Below are 13,803 nucleotides of genomic sequence, written 5' to 3' on the forward strand. Positions count from 1 at the left end.
ACCCCAAGTCCTCTCAGCCCTTCGACAAGTATCACCGAATCTCTGTTTAAGAGGGTTAAAAAAGAAGCAGTATTAGAAATATCTGGAAAACTCAGCGGCCCAGCCGTAATTACGTTAACTGGGCCCCCAGTCCAAGGCCATTCATTCCCGGTGCACTGCAGGGAACCCGGCAGCGCCCAGAGAGCCCCGTCCCCTCACACCGCCCCGGCGCCGCCGCCCCTCACCGCGCCCCCGCTGCCACAAAGCGCTTCCGCCAGCGTCGCAAAACGAAGCAGCCCGCGCCTCTGGAGGCAGCGGCAGCGCTGCCCTTCCTTTGCCCTCACTGTCGCAAGGGCGGCCGCGCGTGGCGGCAGCCGTGCGCCGCCGGCGAATGGAAGGCGGCGCAAGATGGCGGCGCTGCATGAGGAGCCGGCAGAGGTGGCGGCGGTGCAGCCGGACCCCGAGGCAGGGACGCCGCCGCCACCTCCAGCGGTGCCTCCCGCCGCCGCTCCCGCCGCCGCCCCGGCCGCCGCGGCGGAGGGAGAGGCGGCGGGAGCCGGTGGAGATGCGGCACCCTCAAAGCCCGCGGCGCCGGGCCCGGCCGCCTCCCCGGTAGCGTTGGACCGGCAGACGCTTGTGGCCGTACTGCAGTTCCTGCGGCGCAGCAACCTCCGCGAGTCCGAGGAGATCCTACGTCGCGAAGCCCGCCTGCTCGGTGACGACCTGGGTGCCGTCGCCCTCAGCCCCGCCAGCGCCGGACTCCTGGGGGGCTCCGGCAGCGACGCGGACTCCGGCGAGGCGCTGCTCGGCCGGGGCACCAGCGCTGCCGCCGTCGCCATAGGAGGCAACGTCGCCACTGTCGCGACTTCCAGCCCCGGTGTGGCTGCAGTTGCCGCCGTGCCGCCGGGGAAAGGTGAGGCCCGCGGGACTGCGGGATCGGTCCCTTCTCTGGGCGGGAACCCCGGGAAGTGGGGAGCCCGTGTGCTGCTCGCGGCCTCGGGGCTCTCCCTTATGCTGGGAGACAAGGGTCGGTGTCAGGTTCCCGGTGCCACCGAGAGTCTACCTCGGCCTTCCGGGAGGTCCCTGGATGTCTCATTTCTCCATACAATCCAAGGAGAAATCCGTCTCTTCTGGAGCAAGGGACCAAGAATAGGGTGTCTCGCATTTGCAAGGAGCACTGTGCACCGAGAAGTGCTCCCTCTTGTATTTGTGTCCCATCATAACTGATCGAGTAGCGGGGACAGGAAGGTTCCATTGTAGTCAGTGGGAATTGTCCCGGGTCTGGCCGCAGGGATGAGAACAGAGGTCTCACGTACAGGCTGCGTTTTGGTGAAGGAGCCATGGGATATTTGTAGGCGAGGCTTTCTTCATTTCTTATCGAGTTTGAGTACTTGAGATGTTTTTTGGATAATTAAATTCCAAGTACTGTTAATCAAGGTGTTCTGTGAGGCAGCTTTAATGAATAATGAAGTTTCAGGATCTGCTACTCTGAGTTCCAGTGAGTGTACAGCATAAAGTCAGCTTGTACATGACATCACTAGCTATTATTGTTTTTATTTAAAAGATAAAGCAACGGAAGCGTGTAAAAACTGATGTGTAGAACAGAACTGTCAGAGTGTTGTGTCCCTGCTCTGTGGTGGTTGTGTGGTGGTCTTAGTGAATTGTTCACCTAGTCTACTTGCTTATTTACTGGAATCAAAATAATTATAGTCTTGCATTCTGCGCCTCCTTTAAGAGTTTCTAGCCCTAGCAGTAAAATAACTCATTCTGGTGAGCTTAGTGGCTCCTTCCTTTACACTTAAAATCCTGACTGAATTAGGCACTAAGTGGGCAACAGTTGGCAGGGAAATCCCAAAAAACTGCTGGAGAGAATCGGCTGCTGGACCAATATGGTCTCACCTGTATTGTTTAGACTTGGTGCTGAATGGGCACAGGACGTGTTTTGCTCACCTGACCAGGGGGTTGTGGCCACTGTTTGTTTGCTGGCTCTTGCAGACTGTCTGAGCAGCTGTTGTTGTTGGCTGGTGCTTTTGCAGTCGGAGGCGCGGTGGTTGTTGAGGACCAGCCGGACGTGAGCGCGGTGCTCTCCGCCTACAACCAGCAGGGGGACCCGACGCTGTACGAGGAGTACTACAGCGGCCTGAAACACTTCATCGAGTGCTCCCTGGACTGCCATCGGGCAGAGTTGTCTCAGCTCTTTTATCCTCTCTTTGTGCACATGTACTTGGAATTGGTCTACAATCAACATGAGAGTGAGGCAAAGTCTTTTTTTGAAAGGTAATTCATTTTCATTTGTACAATTGTGTTATTTTGTGTTTGCTACTTTGGCTAAATCTGTGAGCTATTTATATACCTATACATGTGTATGTATTATTCTTCTCTAAAGCTGAAGAGATTTGAAATCTCAAGTAACAGTGCCATGGGTTGTAGTAACTGTTCTTAAATTCTTTTCCAATCTCCCATTAGAAAGATGTGCAAACTAGTGAACCGTGCAGAGTTTGAACGGTGTTAATGGTGTGCTGATGGGCTTCTTGCTGCATTCTGCATTCTGTATCATTGAAGAGATTCTGCATCTTTAGGGAAAGATTATGGGGTCAGTTTTTATAATTGGAAGATTGCACTAAGATGCCAAAATAATGAATGCTATAAGTATTTGCTGATATCACAGGATGTACATTGAAATTCTTCAAATGAGTTTAAAGAAATTAGATTCTGGCTAATCTATAACTTTCTGTACTCTTACTATGTTTCACTTGTTTATCACTTGAGAAGAAAATAGAATTTGATTTGTTTCGTGGATTCAGACCAATTGTGAAATACTTCAGTCCAAAAGTATAACTTTGTTTCCCTTCAAATGGTTCTGTAAATAGTTAAAATGTCCCTTGCCAAAACTATTTTATAACAAGTTGAGTGCCTAAACCTTTTACCATATCTTGAATTGTTTCAATAGATTTCATGGGGATCAGGAGTGTTATTACCAGGATGACCTGCGTGTATTGTCGAGCTTAACCAAAAAAGAGCACATGAAAGGTAACGAGACCATGCTGGACTTCAGAACAAGCAAGTTTGTGCTGCGCATTTCCCGTGACTCTTATCAACTCCTGAAGAGGCATCTTCAGGAAAAGCAGAACAATCAGATCTGGAACATTGTTCAGGAGCATCTTTACATTGATATCTTTGATGGAATGCCTCGCAGTAAACAACAGATAGATGCTATGGTTGGAAGCTTGGCCGGGGAGGCAAAACGAGAGGCTAATAAAGCAAAGGTAGGAGACAAAGATTGTTGTGCTTTTTGCAAATCTCCCTGCTGTGCTTTTTGCAAATCTCCCTGCTTTTTCTTACTATAGATTGACAATCATAACTTGAGATCTTAAAAGACAGCAGTAACAGAACAAAGGAAGAGAACTGTACAAACAGGTGTTGACAGGAGTAGAGACATAAAGATGTATTGCTGTCAGGTGGACGAAACTGCTAAATCCTTTTGAGATACAATCTTTGTTCAGCCCACTGAACTAAACTTAAACTAACTCATTAATTACTCTAAAGTTTTAAAATGGACACTTGACTATTTGCTTCCTCTTTTGTACAACAGATAGTAATTTTGACTTGCTACCAGTTGTGACTAGAAAAGTTGTGTGTGTAGTACCACAGTACTATACAAATAAATGAGGCAGGGTGGGGATTGCACTTTAAAGGACAAAGAGATGGTGGGAGAACTTACAGTTGTCCAGATCAAGTTACCCAGTTGGCTGGGTAAACCAGGAGAAAATGTACTACATTCCTTATGGGCCAAGCAGTAATATATGCTGTAATATTAAACAGAGCAGCTTTAAAGGGGCAGCTCTATTGTTTGGACTACCACATTGAAAAGTTACCATTTAAAAATCTGGTTTTCAGTAAGAACAGCAATTACTTTTTTGTCTTATGTGGTTTTTTATTGGCTGATAGGTTTTCTTCGGCTTATTGAAAGAACCAGAGTTTGATGTGCCTTTGGATGATGAAGATGAAGAAGGAGAAAATGAGGAAGGAAAGCCAAAGAAGAAAAAACCTAAAAAAGATAATGTAGGGTCAAAAAGTAAAAAACAGGACCCTAATGCTCCTCCCCAAAACAGGTACCAAGGAAATAATGTGTAGAGAAGTTTTTAAAATCCAGTCTTGTCAAGCCAAATCTGCATCTCTGTTCACATGGCATTTTTTATAATTTTGGCTGTACACAGCTTTAGCTATAAGACTACTAAGGGAGGTCATGGAACCCTTGGCATATAACCCTCTGTCATTGCCCATCAAGTCAACCTAGATTTCCCTTTGAATGACATTTGATGAAATTTTATTTGGTTACCCACTAATCTTTTCAGGTCATACTCAGTTGTTTATCTTGTTCCAGTACCTGTCTGAAATTCTGAAAGCTACTGGCTCTCTTTCTCATCAGTTAGTCGTCTACATAGTCTTTCATATTTACTAATTCTTGTTTCTTATTTGAATACTGAGGTATGAGGTTGCATGCAAATGTTTCACTGTGTTTGGATTAACAGTAAGGAAGGTGTTTTTACTTTGTAAAAATGTGTGCTTCTTGTGTAGAATTCCCCTGCCAGAACTGAAAGACTCTGACAAGCTGGATAAAGTAATGAATATGAAGGAAGCTGCGAGGCGAGTGCGTCTTGGGCCAGAGTGCCTGCCCTCCATCTGTTTCTACACATTCCTTAATGCTTACCAGGTTGGTAAAAGAGTTTGAGTAATAGGGCTAAGGGGATCAAAATTATGAGCATCACTTTTGCTGAAGAAAAAAGACATAACAGTGTTGGCAAGGGTAATTGGAGTATTTGGATTAAATATTGCCAAGTTTATGTTCCAAAATGTTCAAAATTCTCTTCAAAGACTCCTTAAACTATAAAATTTCCATGTTACTTGGTTTTGCTTGGATTTTACTATAATTCTTTCTTTTACGTTTCCTGTCCTAAGTGTTTCCTATAGAGCACAGTAGATGTTTTGCACTGGAGTACTGGAAAGCAATATGTTTGTCAGCTCTGACTGTACTTCATACATAAACCTTTATTTTTAATGGGGCAAAAAAATTATGTGGGTTTTTGTTTATCCTGCAGTAATTCTCACTATTTTTATAAATGAGTCAAATGACCTTTCTAATAGTTTTTAGGATTTTGTAATATTTGCAATGTATAATGAGAGATTCAGACAGTATAACTGGATATTTTGTGTGTAGGGTCTGACTGCAGTGGATATTACAGATGACTCCAGCATGATTGTAGGAGGCTTTGCTGACTCTACTGTCAGAGTGTGGTCTGTGACTCCAAAAAAGCTACGTAGTGTGAAAACAGCTGCAGGTAATTAAGACAATAAAACTTAATAGGAGAATAAATAACTTGTGACATTTGTGTTCTGGATACGGTACAAACATTTCTAAATCTTGATACTTAACTGAGATGATGTCATGATGACATTTATCTTTGAACTTCTGACAGTTATTCTGATATCTGAACTTTCAAATCTTGCAGACCTCAGTCTCATTGACAAAGAATCAGATGATGTCTTGGAGAGGATCATGGATGAGAAAACAGCAAGTGAGTTGAAGATTTTATATGGTCACAGTGGACCTGTCTATGGCACCAGCTTCAGTCCCGATAGGTAAAAGTTTACAAGCTAACTAGTTTGCTTGTCTTCAGTTTTAATTGCATGCTCCTGAATGAGAACATAGTCCTAATGCAGCTTTTTTCAGGTTAAAACAATTCTTGCTCATGTAGCTCGTAAGAAACTCTGTAAAGCTCATAAGGTTCAGGGTGTTGAGCTCTCTCAGCTACTATTGAATTCAACTATAGCAGCACCATTTTGGAGATTTAGGACTTAGATGACAAAACTACAGTTTTGCAAACTTTAGTTTAAGCTGGGTTTTAATGGAGTGATACATAGAGAGGAAAAGTACTGCAGCAGTGATATAACTTAGAGTGTTGCAAAACTTAAAGTCTCAGAAGCATATCATTGTACTTCAACTTTCTCATATTCTCTTGAGACTTTATTTTCAGAATGTATGGAATAGTATTTTTGAAATAAAAAAATTTAAACCTTTGTGTAACGATGGGAGTCTGGACATTGGGAAAGAGATTTAAATGTCTCAGGTTTTGCTTCTGCTTGTGTTTAGTCAGGAAACAGCCACCACAGAAACACAGCTGAGAAATAAACTTTGTGTGGAACAAATATTGTGTAAGTCTATAATTATAATTGAGAATGAGAGCATGATATGAATTCTCTTTCAAGGAATAATGAAATTTTGTTCAGAGTTGTAATAGAAGATCTTTTAGAAAAATAATACAGTGACATTAAATGGCAATTTACTAGCCATTTTTTCCTGTAACTGGAATTCCTGAGTAAAGAGCTCCTCTATGGTGTGTTTTTTGTTTTTTTTTTTTCCTCAGTATTAAGTGCCATCAGAATTAATCATCAATGTAAAATCATCTCTTTTTTTGCATAAGGGCCTAGGACTGGGTTCTGCTTGAATTGGTCAATTCTGCCAACTGCACTGAAATGCTGATTTATGGGTGACATGCCAAACTGGTGCTGATGAGGGGACAATTCATGGACACTTTATAGACATTTCACAGTGTTTATGCAATATTTATACAGCCCCTGTGTGTGTTTGACATGTTATATGCTATACTTTCTCCTGTGACAGGAACTATCTGTTGTCCTGTTCTGAGGATGGCACTGTGAGATTGTGGAGTCTCCAAACATTCACGTGTTTGGTGGGATATAAAGGACACAATTATCCAGTTTGGGATACACAGTTCTCTCCTTACGGTTATTACTTTGTGTCTGGGGGACATGACAGAGTGGCTCGGTAAGAAACTGCATTTGTTTTTTATTTGTCTGGGTCAGTTTGTGGTGGATCAACCCTGAAATTCATTAGCTGATATACTCTTGCCCACTCTATTACTCAAAATAAATTTTATGTCAGTTAAAATACTGAATAGATGTTAATGTGGTTTTATTTTTTAATTCAACACACATTATATTATCTCATGGTTTTTCTGTATTTTCAACACACATTAGTAACACCTGATGTCTAAAGAGATGATGTCTGCCTAAGTGACCCTCTGATTAGAAGTATTCTCCTCTAATTGTTGAACAGCTTGACAGAATATTCTTTATTTCTCCATTCTAAAGAGTATATTTTTCAAAAAAACACCCTAATTCAATAAACTGACCCATAAGAAATCACTCCACAATTACTTTTTTTTTCTCATTGTGCAACCAATCATTGAATCATGGAACAGTTTGGGTTGGAAGGGACCTTTAAAGGCCATCTAGTCCAACAGCCTGCAACGACAGGCAGCTCTAAGCAGCCTGATCTAGTTTAAGATGTCCCTGCAATGAGCAGGGACATCTTAAACTCGATCAGGCTGCTTAGAGCCCCATCCAACCTGACCTTGAATGTATCCAGGGATAGGGCATCTCCCACCTCTCTGGGCAACCTGTGTGTTTCACTACCCTCATTGTAAAAATGTCTTCCTAATATCTAGATTAAATCTACCTTCCTTTAGTTTAAAATCATTATCCCTTCTCCTGTTGCAATAGGCCCTGACAAAAAGTCTGTCCCAATCTTTCTCCTAATCCCCCTTTAAGTACTGAAAGGCCACAACAAGGTCTTCCCAGAGCCAACTCTTCTCCAGGCTAAACTGTTATCCTTTCCTCATTGCAGAGGTAGTTCAGCTCTCTGAGAATTTTTGTGGCTTCCTCTGAGAGTTGCTCCAACAGAGAGACTGAACTTCTTTAGGGTTCTTTCATTAATACAGCTTTTCTTTTCAGTCTGTGGGCAACAGATCACTACCAGCCATTACGGATCTTTGCTGGCCATCTTGCAGATGTGACATGTACCCGATTTCATCCAAACTCCAACTACATTGCAACAGGCTCAGCAGACAGGACTATAAGGCTTTGGGATGTTTTGAATGGGAATTGTGTAAGAATATTCACTGGACATAAGGTAAAGGCAGATCACTGACAATGTGAAAGTGATTTTATTTCAGTGCTGAGATTGTAAACAGTTCTGTTCTGAGCACAGCTTGACTGACTGAATGTGAGTAGACTTAATTAACTTGTTTTGCTGCCTCCCCATGTCTGTTTTAGGGACCAATTCATTCATTGGCATTTTCTCCTAATGGACGATTCCTGGCTACTGGAGCAACAGATGGAAGAGTTCTGCTGTGGGATATTGGACATGGCTTGATGGTTGGCGAATTGAAAGGGCACACAGACACTATCTATGCGCTCAGATTCAGTAGGGATGGGGAGATTTTAGCATCAGGTAAAATTCACCAGGAACAGTGAAGTGTCCATAATTCTAAAGAGGAATGATATGATTAGTCACTTAAATTGAGAAAGACAAAGTAGAATAACTTGCTTAGCAAAAGCAGCAAGGACTAGTATCTTTTATGTGTGCATTTAGTATGCTGTATGAGGCTTGCTATAGTCTTTTGCTTTCTGAGCTTTAATATCTGTTAACTTGCTCCCCAGAACCATTTTTTATATTCTATTTTATAACAAAATACTTTAAACTGTTTTTTTTTCTTTTTAGGTTCGATGGATAACACAGTTCGTCTGTGGGATGCTGTGAAGGCATTTGAAGATTTAGAAACTGATGACTTTACTACAGCCACTGGACACATAAACTTGCCTGAAAACTCACAGGACTTGCTACTGGGCACATACATGACTAAATCAACCCCAGTTGTTCATCTCCATTTCACACGCAGGAACCTGCTGCTGGCTGCAGGAGCCTACAGCTCACAGTAGCAGGAAGCTGAGACTGACTGTGCCAAGTCATTGCAGTAGTGACCTCAGGATGTGAGACGAGCGGGAATGTCTTGAACAGAAGGATCCCACAAGTCCATTGCAAGGAGTATGAAACTGTAATTCATGCAAGCAGCATCTCTCAGTTCTGCTGTTTCATATTTATCTGCAGTTTGAAAATGCTGGAGATTGACAAGACATTGTGGCTGTAAAAGAAGGAACTGTTTGTGGTGCTTTTGGTAACAGATATGTACATATGAAATGAGCCATCTCTTCCCAGAGGTGGTACTGGCTGAAACTTGTGAAAAGTTAACAGCCTTTACATGTGTTCTCAGATTTTTTTAAAGCACTTAATTTATGTATAGCAAATGTTTAATCAGTCTCAAACACAAGCAAAACTGTCCATTTTCAGGAAAGAAGAATGTAGTTTGATTCACTACAGCCTGGGCTGGGCAGCAGGCGTGGTGAGATCATAGCAGCAACCAGGGCATTGATGGAGCAGGCCCGGCAGCCGATGCTTCTGGGGAACTGCCGCCAAGCTCCGAGCACGGGTTTTTATGCAGCCAAGTACAAAGTCCTGAAAAGATTTCAAACTGGTGTGCTCTTTTGAGGTGTCAGAAACACAGATCTTGTTACTGTTTTCAGAGGTAGCCAGTGCTGTCAGTGTGATAAGCCACCAGAAGCTCAATGTGAACTTTATTTACTTTCATACTTTATTGTATGAGAAAATAAAAAAGGGGAACTGAGGCACAACTGAAATAGTCACTATTAAAAAAGTGGACTTAAACCCTTTACTTTGTATTAAGTGTAAAAGAACATTAATAACCTGTATCCTTTCTGCATAAGGTTTAACATAAAAAATACCCAGTAAAACGAGCCAAGAAATTGAAACATTATAGCAGCAGGAAAGGATAAGTGTGTAGTCAGTTTGCTTTTGAAAGGCCAGCTTGTCTGCTGAGTGACAATTCCTATCCACAAAAAGATTGTACCCAGTGAGTCCTCCTGGACTACCAATAAAGCTGTGTTTTATTTTTAAAGAAGAGTAAAACATGCAGAACACTGGGAAGAACGTCTGTGTCTTTGAACCAAAACCACCACCACCAAAGGCCAGGTCCAATGTGGCTTGGGTTTGGGTTGGTTTTTGTTGTTAATTTCTTACAAGATTTGTGCAGAGAAATCTGTTTTATGTTCCTCTTTACTTCACAGTAAGGACTTGGACACTTGAACAATTTACTGCCTCTCCAGTGAAAATAAAAACAAGACTTGTCATTTTAAGGTAAAGTAAATGGAGAACTACCTCCTCTTTCATCTCTCGTTTGCTCTAACAGAGTCAAGGTATACTGCAGGCATTATACATCAAAATAAAGTGTGGAAAATTCACTAGGAAGCTCCCTAGACATTTTCTTCAAAGAAAAAGGGTAAAAATTATTTTGATTTTTTTTTTGTGTAATGATACCTCAACAAAATTTCCTAGCTCTCACTATGACCAGTTAGATTTAAGTACAATTTTTGACAGCTTAAAGAAAACACTGCCACATTCTGCCTTTGTATTTTGTACAGTTTTATACTTTTGATATCATAATAAATACTAAAACCACTTAGTTTGTGTCTATATGTTACAAGAAGATACTTAATTTCCTTCATGGCTGGAATGGAAGCAAGAGCAGTTTGTAACTGTGACAACTCTGCTAAGAGAAACAAAGTAATCAGAAATGTTTAAGTTGACGAGTAGCTGTTCTATATAAAGCCTGTTCTGAAGGAAGACTACAGATTCTAGCTCCTGCCATTATTATACTCTAACAGCCACCATTCTTTAGTAGGGGATTAAATACAGCTGAAGCCATCTTTGCAAACACTCAGGAGGGAAAGATGACCGATTTGTTCAGCAGGCACAGCATGTACAAAAATGGCTTTAAGAAAAAATGAAGTAGGGAGAGCATCAAGACCCTGTAATTAATTTTTCCAGCAATCATTCCTACCTCCTGCTGCCCTCAGTTCGGGAAGTAAACTATTTGCAAGCTTTGGCATGGTTGGCTGGCAGAACCCATCACATTCCCACATCAGCACGACTGTGACATCTAAGGAAGGTACCAAGTGTTAACTGAGCTATAGAAGGACACTGTGGAGAATGCAATGGACACATTTGAGTGTTGGGCAGGGAAGAGGCTGCACACACCTAACTGTGGTAGCGCATCTCCTTTCACAAGAGACAGGAAAAGTGATCACTGGACTATTTGGGTCACTGCTTATGAATGTGGAGAGTTACAGGAGCTTAACATTACTAGGCTAAGCCATTTTCCTTCTTCCCTCTGCAAGAGAAACCAGTAACAGAAAAAGCCCAAATACCACAACTGGGTCAGCCTATTTTCAGAGGTCTTCCATCAAAACCAAAGAGGTTCTGTGCAAAATACAACTGAGGGAGAAGATGCCATGGTTTCCATGTAAACTGCTAGCTTGGAATGCAAAAAGTGGGAGCAACCAGATGGCTGCAAACCATGCAAGCTGTGACATGGACATGTGGAGATGCTTGGATCAGCTGCAGGCCCTGTGCAGTGTAATAGCCCTGAGGTCCTTCCTAGGTTATTGCCTGGTGCTCAGAACACCTTAGGATGTGTTACAACAGCAGCAGAGTTAAGACAGTAATGACACAATCAGATACTCCATCTCTTCTACAAGCAACTATTTTTGACAAAGGAGGAAAAATGAGAAGTACTACAATCTAGCTTTTTGGATCATTTCATATTTCCAATAAAACAAGTAATTATTTATATTTTATTAGCCACAACAGGTCATCAGCCTGCATTACACTGACACCGATTGGAGGTTCAGACATGCCAGGAACCTGCCAAGAGAAGAAAGGTCAAACATAGCAATTCTTGCACGATGTTAACTGGGCAAACCCCTACCCCAAGCCCAAACTATTTTAGCTACAAGCAGCCAGATTTCAGCACACCAAGGAAGAAGTGTCTGCTGTTCCCTGAACACAGAACATTTTATTATTGTTCTATACCCCTTTCTTCAGACTATGAAGACAGCCCATAGATTTTGCCAAAATGCCATTCTGGTGAAAATTCTTTATTTGAAAGTGACCCCAAAATTTTGTAACACTTGGTTGTTGCTATACAAGTCCAGTCACTTCTGCACAGGCCTTGTATAATCAGGTGTGCAACATGCAGTTGCACACATGATTATTCAAGTTCCATCATATGGTGCTCCTGTACTCGGTTGAGATGAAGGTCTTAACAGACTGCATTAATCTCTACTTTGAATTTTAATACAGTCAAGAAATAAGTCCTTAAGTACTACTTCATTATTTCAATAATCTACAAAGCAAGTTATCACTATTTTACAGCAAAAGGGCAGACCAGAGGTAGCTAATATTTGTAGGCAAAGCTCGATGTATCTTGCTGCAACATCCTTCTGTTCTTCCTTCCCTGCTTACTCTTCCTCCCTGCATCCCATTCCTAGTCCCATTTACCATGCCAGAAGAACAAGAACACTGTATCCCACACTTTCTGCACTCTCTTTAATAACCCACTTCATTCAGAATGCCCCCAAATAAGTCAATGCTATATATTATTTGAGTTTTAAAACGGTAAACAGGAAGTCCATGTGCCTGTGTTTCTGTCTCTCATTTTGCTGTGTTATTGGCAACTAGTCCTCTGTCACTGCTTCCTGACCGGGCACTGGAGCATTTTGGAGGAACATCAGCCACTTACCTTTTACTTATCTGTCACAGCAGGAGCTTGCTTCTTAGGCCTAAACTTGAAATACAAGACAAGGAGGGCAACACCTGTGTACGTTGCTATTACATACTGGAAAACAGAAAAGTTAAATTTAGTTTCAGTCTAAGCCCCAGAAAACGCCGTTATACAAGATACAAAACAATGTACTTAATACATACATTCCTCCTGCCTATGATGGTATAGGAATTGAAGTACTTCTGAAATCCAGTGAACTGGTGTTGAGATCCCGAGTCATGGCCAGCCATGGCTGCTTGTCCTAACAAACAGTACAGGATGGGGAATTAACTTAATGTCACTTGGACAGGATCAATAGGAAAAAATCAAACTAATCTCCACACACATAATTCCATTGTCTGCTCCCAAATCTGCTTTCAGAACATTTGACAACTAGTGGATAAACATAAGGAGCAGGCACATCCAGAGCATTCTTTCTTGAGGTACAAAACAGGTGATGGGAGCAGGTAAGCAAATAAAGGGTTCATTGCACAATAAAAGCACAGTGGTTTTTTAATGTTTAGAGATATATTTTTCTGAAGAGGATGTCATGTTTTGGACAAACATTTGTTGCTTATCTTCTGCCCAGGGGCACCCCACACCCGACACAGATCCCCAGCCCGGCAGATACTGCAGCCCCGGTCCCACTCAGCAGACACTCGGAACTGCGCCTCAGTCACTAACACAGCTCCTGTGCGTCGTCTAGCTCTAATCTAAGCCAATCCAGCAGCGGTATCTCTGGCGTATAACCAGGTAAGTGTTAGCTGACTGTGCCATAGGTAAAAAGCTTAACGAAACATCTCCTCTAAACGTGCCACATGCTATTGGGAGAGACTTCAGAAGCCAAGGTCATCTTTTCTCGTGCCTGACCGATGTAAAAGCCTGGGCAAGGGCCGAGGACCCCTTCCGAGGAGGGGAAGGCACCCCATGGAAACACGAGTCCTGTTTTCCGGGGGAGCCCGGTGCCCTTGCCCCGTTACACCCGCGACCCCGCGCTCGCGTCGGGCCGGGGAACGGACGCAGCAGCGCTCGGGACTCGGAGGGAGCCACGCCGCGGCTGAAGGTCGCGGGTGCCCCGGCGCTGCGGAGAGCCGCCGTCCCCCGCGGCAGGACCAGGACCAGGACCCGACCCCGCCCGGGCCGCCCCGCCGTACCTGGGCCACCGCTGTCCCCGCCGCGCTCTGCCCTTCGCCTCCGCCCTCCCACAAGATGGCGGCCGCGGGCGCCGCGCGCAGCCCCCGGGCTCGCTGATTGGCTGCGGCCGCCGGGGCGCGGCCTGGCCCCG

At 43.3% G+C, this 13,803-nt stretch overlaps 2 protein-coding genes across 2 annotated transcripts; one reads left to right on the forward strand and one right to left on the reverse strand.

Moving 5' to 3' along the window:
• The first annotated feature begins 303 nt into the window (after positions 1-303).
• On the forward strand, positions 304-10,376 carry TAF5 (TATA-box binding protein associated factor 5). Its single transcript, XM_030241195.2, has 11 exons — positions 304-892; positions 2,016-2,256; positions 2,930-3,245; positions 3,928-4,091; positions 4,558-4,693; positions 5,198-5,318; positions 5,490-5,619; positions 6,662-6,826; positions 7,795-7,972; positions 8,116-8,293; positions 8,564-10,376. Exons 1-11 carry the CDS (start codon positions 388-390, stop codon positions 8,779-8,781), a joined length of 2,352 nt encoding a protein of 783 aa, XP_030097055.1. The 5' UTR covers positions 304-387; the 3' UTR covers positions 8,782-10,376.
• A 1,122-nt stretch (positions 10,377-11,498) lies between these two features.
• ATP5MK (ATP synthase membrane subunit k) lies at positions 11,499-13,794 on the reverse strand. The gene is made up of 4 exons (XM_030241196.2): positions 13,673-13,794; positions 12,683-12,780; positions 12,498-12,593; positions 11,499-11,620 (listed from the first exon to the last, which is right to left on the reverse strand). Exons 2-3 carry the CDS (start codon positions 12,767-12,769, stop codon positions 12,501-12,503), a joined length of 180 nt encoding a protein of 59 aa, XP_030097056.1. The 5' UTR covers positions 12,770-12,780; positions 13,673-13,794; the 3' UTR covers positions 11,499-11,620; positions 12,498-12,500.
• Between the last annotated feature and the right edge of the window lie 9 nt (positions 13,795-13,803).

This window comes from Serinus canaria, chromosome 6, assembly GCF_022539315.1.
Source record: "Serinus canaria isolate serCan28SL12 chromosome 6, serCan2020, whole genome shotgun sequence".
Classification (NCBI taxonomy): domain Eukaryota; kingdom Metazoa; phylum Chordata; class Aves; order Passeriformes; family Fringillidae; genus Serinus; species Serinus canaria.